Source organism: Urtica dioica, chromosome 10 (assembly GCF_054948205.1).
Source record: "Urtica dioica subsp. dioica isolate 48M chromosome 10, U.dioica_male_clone48M_v1_H2, whole genome shotgun sequence".
Classification (NCBI taxonomy): domain Eukaryota; kingdom Viridiplantae; phylum Streptophyta; class Magnoliopsida; order Rosales; family Urticaceae; genus Urtica; species Urtica dioica.
In genome coordinates this window covers 16,776,578-16,789,314 of record NC_142765.1, presented here as the reverse complement: position 1 = coordinate 16,789,314, position 12,737 = coordinate 16,776,578, and the positions used below count along the sequence as shown (strand labels likewise).

At 39.2% G+C, this 12,737-nt stretch overlaps 1 protein-coding gene across 1 annotated transcript; it reads right to left on the bottom strand.

Annotated features, from left to right (window-relative positions):
• Positions 1-701: 701 nt before the first annotated feature.
• On the bottom strand, positions 702-1,811 carry LOC149383591 (putative F-box protein At3g16210). Its single transcript, XM_089627844.1, has one exon. The coding sequence runs from the start codon at positions 1,809-1,811 to the stop codon at positions 702-704; it is 1,110 nt and encodes a 369-aa protein (XP_089483970.1).
• Between the last annotated feature and the right edge of the window lie 10,926 nt (positions 1,812-12,737).

Sequence of the window (12,737 nt, the reverse complement as noted above, 5' to 3'; positions counted from 1 at the left end):
GAAACAAATTGGGATACCTCCTCTATATGCGTTTGGTGGCTTGAAAGTTGCCTTGCTACTGGTAAACAAGAGTTCTTCTCCACGGTCAGTCATCCATGAAAGAACTTGAGTTCCGTACAAACTCACTCAAATAGAATATCCTTTTTGATTCTTGATGAGAGCTTGATCGACGCCATGCCTGTCCTTCATGACCTCCACTGAAGAACCACTCGGTGACGATGGAGACGTCGAAGACGATGGCGACGATGGCGGAGAAGAAGATGATGTCGACGGTTTCAGGCGACGAACGCTTGAACTCGAAAGAGATCGATAGTACATTTTTGGTCCGCTGAGTTCTCGAGAAAAACCAACACGAAATTGAATCGAAAATCTCTGATCTTCGTGAAGCGAAACCCTAGAATGGCGATTTGGGATTTCTACAGCGTGGACTTCCTCGAATCCTCGTCTCCGACAATCTCGCCCTGCTCTGGCACGTCGATCTCCTCGTCCGCGCCTGAGATGATGGGACTTTTCTTCGCCATTGCCGATTCCGATTTCGTCGGCTTCGGTGCTGAGAGAGAGATCGTGCATATATCTCTCTTTTTCTCTCAGTAGTGATTGTGCATTTGTGAGAGAACATAATTTACTTTTAATTAAAGTATAAGTTTCCGTTTCACAAGCAATCCACGTTAAAGTTTTATATTCCATATCATCATCATCATTCACAGTACAACAAAGCTGTCTATGTAAGGAACCATAATACCACCGTTGAGAGTACAAGTTACTTTGCTGTAGATAGGCCTATACTTGTTCTCCATTACGCTGTAAGATACCACGTCTTTATGCCAATAGTCAGCCAAAATCAGCTCGTCGCCGTTCTTCCAAAACGCCACCGGCATCAAGCCAAGACGCGGGTTGAATGACACCGAGCAACATTTGGTCCAACGCTGATGCTTATCTGTGGCCGACATAACCCAAACTTCGAAGACCGGTGAACCCATCCAACAGCCATACCACGCGATCGAGTTCCTCCACGGGACTATCCCTTCATGCCGAAAACCCGACTTGTGTCCCTTGCAGATCATCGGCAGCGACTGCGTCTCGAATCTTTCTCTGTGTAGGTTCAAGGACAGAACCACGTGATCGGGTCCGACTAAGGCCAGCCAGTAGATGAACCCTTCGCAGAACACACCCGTGTCATCCACCCCACGGACGGTCGCAAATATCTCCACATCTCTCCAGCCCGACGATGATGATGATGTGTCATTTCCCAGTTTGTACACCTTCGCAGTCGGCGGGGACTCCCAGTAAAAAATCTCGACGACTTTGTACGATTTGGAAAACGTGTCGAGGCCGAGCCCGATATTCCTCCACTGGTTCACCCCCGGCGGGCTTTCGCCGCGCGAGCTCGGGATGAGCTTTAGATCTCCGGTCGCCAGATTCAGGAGCTTGATGGCTCCGCCACTGTGCTTCTCGGCCACGCAGAGCACACCGTTGCAATGGCTGAAGATCGTATCTTCTCCTACTATGGATTTGATGATCGTTTTGTTGACTGTTTTGGCGACTTCCTTGCAACTGTTTTGCTGGAGGGTGAGCAACCTCAAATTTTTCTCGTGACGGGAGGTTTCAGTCAAGATGAAGGACGCCGAGGACGAGGAGGCAATAAGCCTATTTTGGAGATGATCTGCCACGAAACTCGGAGTCTTCACCATAGCCTTGACCAGAATGTTCCACGATTTTCGCACACTCTTCAGCCTTAACACCGACTTTGCCGATAAGAGTGACCAGATTTTCGCTATCACCTCTTCGGGCAAGTCTGAAAACTTTGCCATGCTGCTGGCCGTGCTTCTATCTGTATAAAAGGAAAATAAAATAGGTCAATGTAAATTCTTTTCGTACCAACAAATTTATATTTAAATTTTGTTTTGGGTTTTTGGCTCAAATAGTCCATGAACTATTGAGTTGGATGTGATAATTCCGTCTACTTACTTGACGGGAGGACTTTTTGCTTCTAAAAACAGTTCAGGGACAAAAAGGCCTCCAACTCAATAGTTTAGGAAATTATTGACGCTATGGTAAAAGGGAAAGAAAATTGGGGCAATGTTATTTATAATAATGATATTATAGATAACCAACAAGAAGAACAGAGAAATTTAACGTGGAAACTCAATTCGGGAAGAAAAAAAAATTATGGGCATAGGAGAGAAATTTCACTATGTTAAAAACTAAGTTACCAAAATACACAAGCAAAAATCCGAAAATAGGAAAGGTCAGTCCAAGCACCTAAAAAAATCAGATTTGTCACACCGCAGGCTTTTCGGGCCGCTCAAAACCTAAGTAATCTAGTGAAAATACTACTGGGTGTTAGAGAGGCAGAGCCCTAACAATTATTGAACCAGTATATTAATAATGAAAAAGAGAGAAGATGTATTTTCGTAATTTATTCGTTGCAGGACTTGCGTTCTTTTACGATCATGCATGGTACATGTATCAAACAATTGCTGCCATCATGGCTCTCGATAGTATGTTTTTTTGTTTAACACCTCGGTGGTAGTGCAAACTAGAACATAATTATCATACCTTGTATTAGATGGTTTCTTCGTCAACTGGGTTGTTTATTTCGCGCGACATCAAGCTTGCTTTATAAAATTTTGACGAACGCAAGGCAATTGGTTTTGAGGTTTTTGAGTTTGTGGCTCATTTATTTATATAGGGGAGTTTTCCAAAATTAGGAGTAAAAAATTACCAAATGACTTTTTTGGACGTTATTTTTAAAAGGTCAGCAATAGGATCTCTTCATTTATTTCTATTTATATAATTACCATTATACCCTTATTTATTTTCTATTTATTTTTTTGTAAAGAATCTCAAAAACTAAACCCTACTCTCATCTCTCCGTCTTTCTTTTCTTTTCTTTCGTTTATTATCGGTTTCATCTCCATATTTCGAAAGACCTCCATAGTGTTTGTGACTAACGTTGTAACGAAAGCCTCAGCATGACTCCATATTTCGTGGCAATACAGTAACAAAACGAAATTATTTCGTGACAATATTGTCACGAAACTAAATTATTTCGTGACACCCATAGTCACGAAAGCTTCAGCATTACTCGATATGTCGTGACAATATAGTCACAAAACAATATAATTTCGTGGCAATATTGTCACGAAACTAAATTATTTCGTGACACCATAGTCACGAAACTAAAGTCTGCAATGACAACGTAGTCACGAAACTAAATTATGAAGTGACACCGTAGTCACGAAACTAAAGTCTGCAGTGACAACTAAAGTTTGCATGACAACATAGTCACGAAACTAAATTCTGCATCCTATATATTTGCTTATATAAAATTTTTATAACTCTTTGTCAATTTTGCTTATATAATATCGATTCAAGAGCTTACTATATATCTGCGCATATAATAAATTTTTATGAGAAAATAATTTAATGTGACTTTATCTCCACTATTTGCAGTTATGAAAGACATTCATACCTTCGTCAAGCATAGCGGTAGATGGGTGAAACATGAACGATACGACGCTGGCCCTGGGTGTACAGTGGGAATCTTAATACCGGCAAAAGCAACGTACGAGGAGTTTATGCAGTTATTGTATGCCACGCTCAATCGCTCACCTAAAAATCAAGTCCTCTGTGTTTCTTATGAGACAGAAGGGTCGGTACCCCCAGTAAGTATTGACTCCGACCTAAGTTTGAAATGTTACTTGCATCTTCGGAAGGAGAAACCGGACAGATCCAAACTTAGTTTGGTAGTAGATATGGAGTCATTGAAGCAAGAGCCGTTGGTTTCGGACTCAGGCGTTGGTTCAACTCCGAACACCGGTCAACCAGCACAAGCGAACATGTCGTCTCCTAAGTCGGAGGCTAGTTATCCTGAGATCCCTGACCCGAATCCGAGTCATTCAGGCACACCATGGCAGACCCCTCCACACTCAGGCACTCCAAAACGGTTTAGTACGCCTTGCTCTAGAACGAGGAGGACGAGTAAATGCGCTACGCCTTCCACGGATAACCAAAATATGAATCCTGACCTTGATGTGTCGGATATTAACTCTTCGCTGAGACTAGTCAAAGGAGGATTGTATGCCAACAACGCAACTCTGAAGAAACATTTATGCATGTTAGCAATCACCAAACATTTTACGTTCAAGACGAAGACTTCTAACAAACGGTATATCCATGTTGTTTATCGAGATGACTCATGCACGTGGTCTGTTCGTGGAGTAAAAAAGACTACTTCCGAGATCTTTGAAGTGAGGAGGTAACTTATTACTTATTTCTACATTGATATTATCGTGGTCACCCGAAATTAACATTGCTCATACATTCTTGCAGGTATGATTCTGAGCACACGTGTGCTACACAATTCAGACAAGGAGAGCATCCTCAGGCTACGTCCACATTTGTAGGCGAGACTATGAAACACAGGTACATCGATCCCTCATGTTCACCATGCAAATCCAAAGACATCATGTCCTACATGCAACAAGATTTTGGAGTGGACATGTCCTACAAAAAAGCATGGAGGTCAAGACAGGCGGCACTATCATCATTGTTTGGCACCGATGATGCATCGTATAGATCTCTACCTAAATTCATGTACATGTGGTCGACTAACAATCCAGGTTCGTCATTCGACCTTGTCACAACTCCTCAATCCCACCGTTTCTAATACTTCTTCATGTCGCTTAGTGCTTGGAAAATGGGGTGGAAGTATCTGCGGCCCGTAGTTATCATCGACGGCACTTTTTTGAAGAGTTACTATAAAGGCACACTGTTTTCTGCATGTGGTATTAATGCGAATGAACAAGTTTACCCCCTCGCATTCGGCGCTGGTGATTCAGAAAATACTGAATCGTGGGTTTAGTTCTTGACAAGGTTAACGAAAGCAATCGGGATGAGATTTAGATCTCCGGTCGCCAGATTCAAGAGCTTGATGGCTCCGCCACTGTGCTTCTCGGCCACGCAGGGCACACCGTTGCAATGGTTGAAGATCGTATCTTCTCCTACTATGGATTTGATGATCGTTTTGTTGACTATTTTGGCGACTTCCTTGCAACTGTTTTGCTGGAGGGTGAGCAACCTCAAATTTTTCTCGTGACGGGAGGTTTCAGTCAAGATGAAGGACGCCGAGGACGAGGAGGCAATAAGCCTATTTTGGAGATGATCTGCCACGAAACTCGGAGTCTTCACCATAGCCTTGACCAGAATGTTCCACGATTTTCGCACACTCTTCAGCCTTAACACCGACTTTGCCGGTAAGAGTGACCAGATTTTCGCTATCACCTCTTCGGGCAAGTCTGAAAACTTTGCCATGCTGCTGGCCGTGCTTCTATCTGTATAAAAGGAAAATAAAATAGGTCAATATAAATTATTTTCGTACCAACAAATTTATATTTAAATTTTGTTTTGGGTTTTTGGCTCAAATAGTCCATGAATTATTGAGTTGGATGTGATAATTCTGTCTACTTACTTGACGGGAGGGACTTTTTGCTTCTAAAAACAGTTCAGGGACAAAAAGGCCTCCAACTCAATAGTTTAGGGACTATTAGAAGAATGTTTTCACGAACTCGGACCATGGTTATTGCATGTTTCGTCTTTTGAAGAACGTGAAGAACCAAATCAAAGGTCTATCAAAAGAGGTGAATTGGACGTTCTATGTTGCAGCAAAGGCATACACGTATGCAAAGTTTGAAAAGTATATGCTTATGATAGATGAGGAAGATCCAAGAGTCCGAGCGTATCTTCAGAATGACGTAGGCCACGAAAAATGGGCTCGTAGTTTCTACACGGAGAAGAGGTACTCAATAATGACATCAAACAATGCCGAGTCGCTGAATGCAATGAATGTCAAACCGAGAGAGTTCCCTATTGCCAAGCTATTTGATTTTCTCCGGGAGAGAATGAGTAAATGGTTTTACGAACGTAGAGAAAAAGTGTTGGGAACGTTGACGATCCTTTGCGTTGACGCGAATAAAAAACTTGTAGAATACCACGCTAAATCTACTGGAATGGGGGTACGTGATAGGCATTCAATTTTAATTTTTTTTTATAATATGTTGTTTAATATGTCCAGTTTTTCGTGACAACGTTGTATGTACTGAACAGGATTTCGTGACTACCTTTTTTTGTCACAAAAACTTGTTATCGAAGTATTTTCCAGAAATTATTATTATTATAACCCGTAAACAAAATGGTATTGGGTGTGGAACAGGTGCATCCATCATCGGTGTACGAGTTTGAAGTCGTTGATAGAGAGGGGCAAAAGTGGGCTGTAAATTTGAGAAAGAAGACATGTAGTTGCCGTGTCTTTCAAACTGACAACTTTATCTGTCCCCATGGTATTGCGGCTTGCGGTTTTCGAAACTTCGCAGTTGAGAAGTACATATCAAATTACTACAACACTGAATATTGGAGAAGTCGTTATGCAGGTGTAATTCATCCAATTGGCAGCGAGGAGTCGTGGAATTTTCCAGAGGAAATCACGCAAAAAATAGTATATCCACCTCATGTTGCGGCTCGTGCCGCCGGAAGACCGAAAAAGAAAAGAATACCCTCTCAATGGGAAGGGGATGAGGATAGAAGGAATAAATGCAGTCGGTGTGGTGGAGTAGGACATAATCGAGCCACATGTCGCAACGCGATCCCGACCCACCATAGCCAACCCCGATCATGAGTTTGATTGTTCCATTTCTTTAGACTTTTTATTTGATGTACCAATTTGGAGTTCTACTTTACTTTATTTCTTATTTAGTTTGTTATGTTTGTTATGGATTTTTATATTTCTCATTCGTGACGTTTTAGTCCCATTAAACAATCCGTATAGAAGTCACGAAATCCCAATTCTTCGTGACATAGAAGTCACGACATCCAATTTATCTGTGACAGAGAAGTCACGAAATCATCATTTTTCTTGACATAGAAGTCACGACATCCAATTGTTTTGTGACAGAAACGTCACGAATTCCCGAAAGTTCCCGAAATTTTGTGACATAGAAGTCACGAAGTCCGCGCCATTTTCGTGAAACATGATATCTTTCGCTGTTTTGACCGAGTTGGCAATTGGGATATGGATATTTAATAGCATCTACTGCGAAAAATAGCATAGCAATAAATGGCATTAATAGCAATTAAATTTATGAACAACCAACTTTGGAAGTTAGGTAAGAATATTTATTTTAGCATTTACTTACTACAAATGTTAGGTAAGGAATCCTCATATTTATCCGACCTTTGATATTTACCTCATATCAAACTCATAATATTGTTCGAAAGAGTCTAACGGTGAAATGGACGCTAAAGATCCAACGAAGAAGGGAAGCGATTCGACTAAAAAGGTGTCGACGGTGAATGAGACGTCGGACATGCCTTCAGGAAGTGCAAACTCGACCGCCAGATTTTACTTGATTCCATGTTCGCGCCCTCCTAGGAAATTTAAGAAGCGTCATGACATGAGCGACGCTGAATTCAACAAGTACGTAGAGATGCATGCAGGTGAGGATTACAATACTCCGTTTTTGATGGATAACTCCGTTCTTCTCGAAATATTCGGCGAGAATTGGGAGGAATTTTTTAAATCAAAGGGAGCTATTGTCGAAGCCCATAAGGATTGCCGACTTGCCAAAGGGGGGTGGACGGAAAGAAATAAAATGTAGTTCGAGATGAGGTACTCAATATTTATAATGCTTTCCATGTTTTAATGTTTTAATGAGTGGTTTTGGGAGGACTAACAACGCTATTTATCAATAAATTCCAACATTAAGGAGAAATGAGAGTTGAAAACGACATGTCAGACGGCATGACGTTCAACCTCATTCACCTATGTTCATATGTTTAGAGTACTTTAAATTCTGTCCCTTTGAGATGATGAAATGGGACAAATGAATGTATGTCAACAATATTTCACAATACAAAACACATTACTTCGTCAAGATGTTCTAGGTAAGTAGAACTCAGTTACTATTTATTCTTCTCATATTTTCTTGATATTCTAGGTAAGTAGAACTCGCTGACCATTTATTTTTCAAATTTTATCATTTTAATATTCATAATAACCATTGATCCCCTACGACGTATTTAATGAAAATAAGAAGAGATTTCTCATTAAATTCCATCAAAGGTAACAATTTCGTGACTGGTATGTCACGAAAAAGTACCCTTTCGTGACTTGAAGACTTATGTTTCGTGACAGGAACGTCACGAAGTCCTCATTTTTCGTGACATGAACGTCACTAAATACTCATTTTCCGTGACAGGAACGTCACGAAATCCTCATTTTTTGTGACAAGAACGTCACGAAATCCTCATTTTTCGTGACAGGAACGAAACGAAATCCCCATTTTTCGTGACAGAGAAGTCACGAAATGCGTACCAATTAACCGAACACATGATCTATTTCGCTCCTTTGATATCGTTTGGTCCTCATAAATTTCCTTCTAGACTCTTAAATGAGTGCTTTTGGAAGGACTAACAACGCTATTTATTAATAAATTCCGACATTAATGAGAAATTAGAGTTGAAAACGACATGTCGGACGGCATGACGCTCAACCTCATTCACCTATGTTCATATGTTAAGAATACTTTAAATTTTGACCCTTTGAGATGATGAAATGGGACAATTGAATGTATGTCAACAACACTTCACAATACAAAACACATTAGTTCGTCAAGATGTTCTAGGTAAGTAGAACTCAGTTACCATTTATTCTTCTCATATTTTCTTGATATTCTAGGTAAGAAAAACACGCTGACCATTTATTTTTGAAATTTTATCATTTTAATATTCATAACAACCATTGATCCCCTACGACGTATTTAATGAAAAGAAGAAGAGATTTCTCATTAAATTCCATCAAAGGTAACAATTTCGTGACTGGTATGTCACGAAAAAGTACCGTTTCGTGACTTGAAGACTTCTATTTCGTGACAGGAACGTCACGAAGTCCTCATTTTTCGTGACATGAACGTCACGAAATACTCATTTTTCGTGACAGGAACGTCACGAAATCCTCATTTTTTGTGACAGGAACGTCACGAAATCCCCATTTTTCGTGACAAAGAAGTCACGAAATACGTACCAATTAACCGAACACATGATCAATTTCGCTCCTTTGATCTCGTTTGGTCCTCATAAATTTCCTTCTAGACTCTTAAATGAGTGGTTTTGAGAGGACTAACAACGCTATTTATCAATAACTTCCAACATTAAGGAGAAATTAGAGTTGAAAACGACATGTCGGACGGCATGACGTTCAACCTTATTCACCTATGTTCATATATTTAGAGTACTTTAAATTCTGACCCTTTGAGATGATGAAATGGGACAATTGAATGTATGTCAACAACACTTCACAATACAAAACGCATTAGTTCGTCAAGATGTTCTAGGTAAGTAGAACTCAGTTACCATTTATTCTTCTAATATTTTCTTGATCTTCTAGGTAAGTAAAACTCGCTGACCATTTATTTTTCTACATTTATCATTTTAATATTCATAACAATCATTGATCCCCTACGACGTATTTAATGAAAAGAAGAAGAGATTTCTCATTAAATTCCATCAAAGGTAACAACTTCGTGACTGGTATGTCACGAAAAAGTACCGTTTCGTGACTTGAAGACTTCTGTTTCGTGACAGAAACGTCACAAAGTCCTCATTTTTCGTGACATGAACGTCACGAAATACTCATTTTTCGTTACAGGAACGTCACCAAATCATCATTTTTCGTGACAAGAACGTCTCGAAATCCCCATTTTTCGTGACTGAGATGTCACGAAATGCGTACCAATTAACCGAACACATGATCTATTTCGCTCTTTTGATCTCGTTCGGTCCTCATAAATTTCCTTCTAGACTCTTAAATGAGTGGATTTGAGAGGACTAACAACGCTATTTATCAATAAATTCCAACATTGAGGAGAAATTAGAGTTGAAAACAACATGTCGGATGGCATGACGTTCAACCTCATTCACCTATGTTCATATGTTTAGAGTACTTTAAATTTTGACCCTTTGAGATGATGAAATGGGACAATTAAATGTATGTCAACAACACTTCACAATACAAAACACATTAGTTTGTCAAGATGTTCTAGGTAAGTAGAACTCAGTTACCATTTATTCTTCTCATATTTTGTTGATATTCTAGGTAAGTAAAACTCGCTGACAATTTATTTTTCTACTTTTATCATTTTAATATTCATAACAATCATTGATCCCCTACGACGTATTTAAGGAAAAGAAGAAGAGATTTCTCATTAAATTCCATCAAAGGTAACCATTTCGTGACTGCTATGTCACGAAAAAGTACCGTTTCGTGACTTGAAGACTTCTGTTTCGTGACAGGAACGTCACAAAGTCCTCATTTTTCGTGACATGAACGTCACGAAATACTCATTTTTCGTGACAGGAACGTCATGAAATCCTCATTTTTCGTGACAAGAACATCACGAGATCCTCATTTTTCGTGACAGATAAGTCACGAAATGCGTAGCAATTAACCGAACACATGATCTCGCTACTTTGATCTCGTTTGGTCCTCATAAATTTCCTTCTAGACTCTTAAATGAGTTGTTTTGGGAGGACTAACAACGCTAGTTATCAATAAATTCCAACATTAAGGAGAAATTAGAGTTGAAAATGACATGTCGGACGGCATGACGTTCAACCTCATTCACCTATCTTCATATGTTTAGAGTACTTTAAATTCTGACCCTTTGAGATAATGAAATGGGACAATTGAATGTATGTCAACAACACTTCACAATACAAAACAGATTAGTTCGTCAAGATGTTCTAGGTAAGTAGAACTCACTTACCATTTATTCTTCTCATATTTTGTTAATATTCTAGGTAAGTAGAACTCGCTGACCATTTATTTTTGTACTTTTATCATTTTAATATTCATAACAACCATTGATCCCCTACGACGTATTTAATAAAAAGAAGAAAAGATTTCTCATTAAATTCCATCAAAGGTAACCATTTCGTGACTGGTATGTCACGAAAAAGTACCGATTCGTGACTTGAAGACTTCTGTTTTGTGACAGGAACGTCACGAAGTCCTCATTTTTCGTGACATGAACGTCACGAAATACTCATTTTTCGTGACATGAACGCCACAAAATCCTCTTTTTCGTGACAGGAACGTCACGAAATCCTCATTTTTCGTGATAGGAACGTCACGAAATCCCCATTTTTCGTGATAGAGAAGTCACGAAATGCGTAGCAATTAACCGAACACATGATCTATTACGCTTCTTTGATCTCGTTTGGTCCTCATAAATTTCCTTCTAGACTCTTAAATGAGTGGTTTTGGGAGAACTAACAACGCTAGTTATCAATAAATTCCAACATTAAGGAGAAATTAGAGTTGAAAACGACATGTCGGATGGCATGACGTTCAACATCATTCACCTATGTTCATATGTTTAGAGTACTTTAAATTCTGACCCTTTGAGATAATGAAATGGGACAATTGAATGTATGTCAACAACACTTCACAATACAAAACACATTAGTTCGTCAAGATGTTCTAGGTAAGTAGAACTCACTTACCATTTATTCTTCTCATATTTTCTTGATATTCTAGGTAAGTAGAACTCGCTGACCATTTATTTTTGTACTTTTATCATTTTAATATTCATAACAACCATTCATCCCCTACGACGTATTTAATAAAAAGAAGAAAAGATTTCTCATTAAATTCCATCAAAGGTAACAATTTCGTGACTGGTATGTCACGAAAAATTACCGTTTCGTGACTTGAAGACTTCTTTTTCGTGATAGGAACGTCACGAAGTCCTCATTTTTCATGATATGAACGTCACGAAATCCTCATTTTTCATGGCGTTCCTATCACGAAATCCTCACTTTTCGTGACAGGAACGTCACAAAATCCTCATTTTTCGTGAGAGGAACGTCACGAAATCCACATTTTTCGTGACAGAGAAGTCACGAAATGCGTACCAATTAATCAAACACATGATCTATTTCGCTCCTTTGATCTCGTTTGGTCGTCATAAATTTCCTTCTAGACTCTTAAATGAGTGGTTTTGGGAGGACTAACAACGCTAGTTATCTATAAATTCCAACATCAAGGAGAAATTAGAGTTGAAAACGACATGACGGACGGCATGATGTTCAACCTCATTCACCTATGTTCATATGTTTTGAGTACTTTAAATTATGTCCCTTTGAGATGATGAAATGAGACAAATGAATGTATGTCAACAACACTTCACAATACAAAACACATTAGTTCGTCAAGATGTTCTAGGTAAGTAGAACTCACTTACCATTTATTCTTCTCATATTTTCTTGATATTTTAGGTAAGTAGAACTCGCTGACCATTTATTTTTCAAATTTTATCATTTTAATATTCATAACAACCATTGATCCCCTACGACGTATTTAATGAAAAGAGGAAGAGATTTCTCATTAAATTCCATCAAATGTAACAATTTCGTGACTGGTATGTCACGAAAAAGTACCGTTTCGTGACTTGAAGACTTCTGTTTTGTGATAGGAACGTCACGAAGTCCTCATTTTTCGTGACATGAACGTCACGAAATCCTCATTTTTCGTGACAGAAACGTCACGAAATCCTCGTTTTTCGTGACAAGAACGGCACGAAATCCTCATTTTTCGTGACAGGAACGTCACGAAATCCCCATTTTTCGTGACAGATAAGTCACGAAATGCGTACCAATTAAGTGACATCAAGAATCTATTT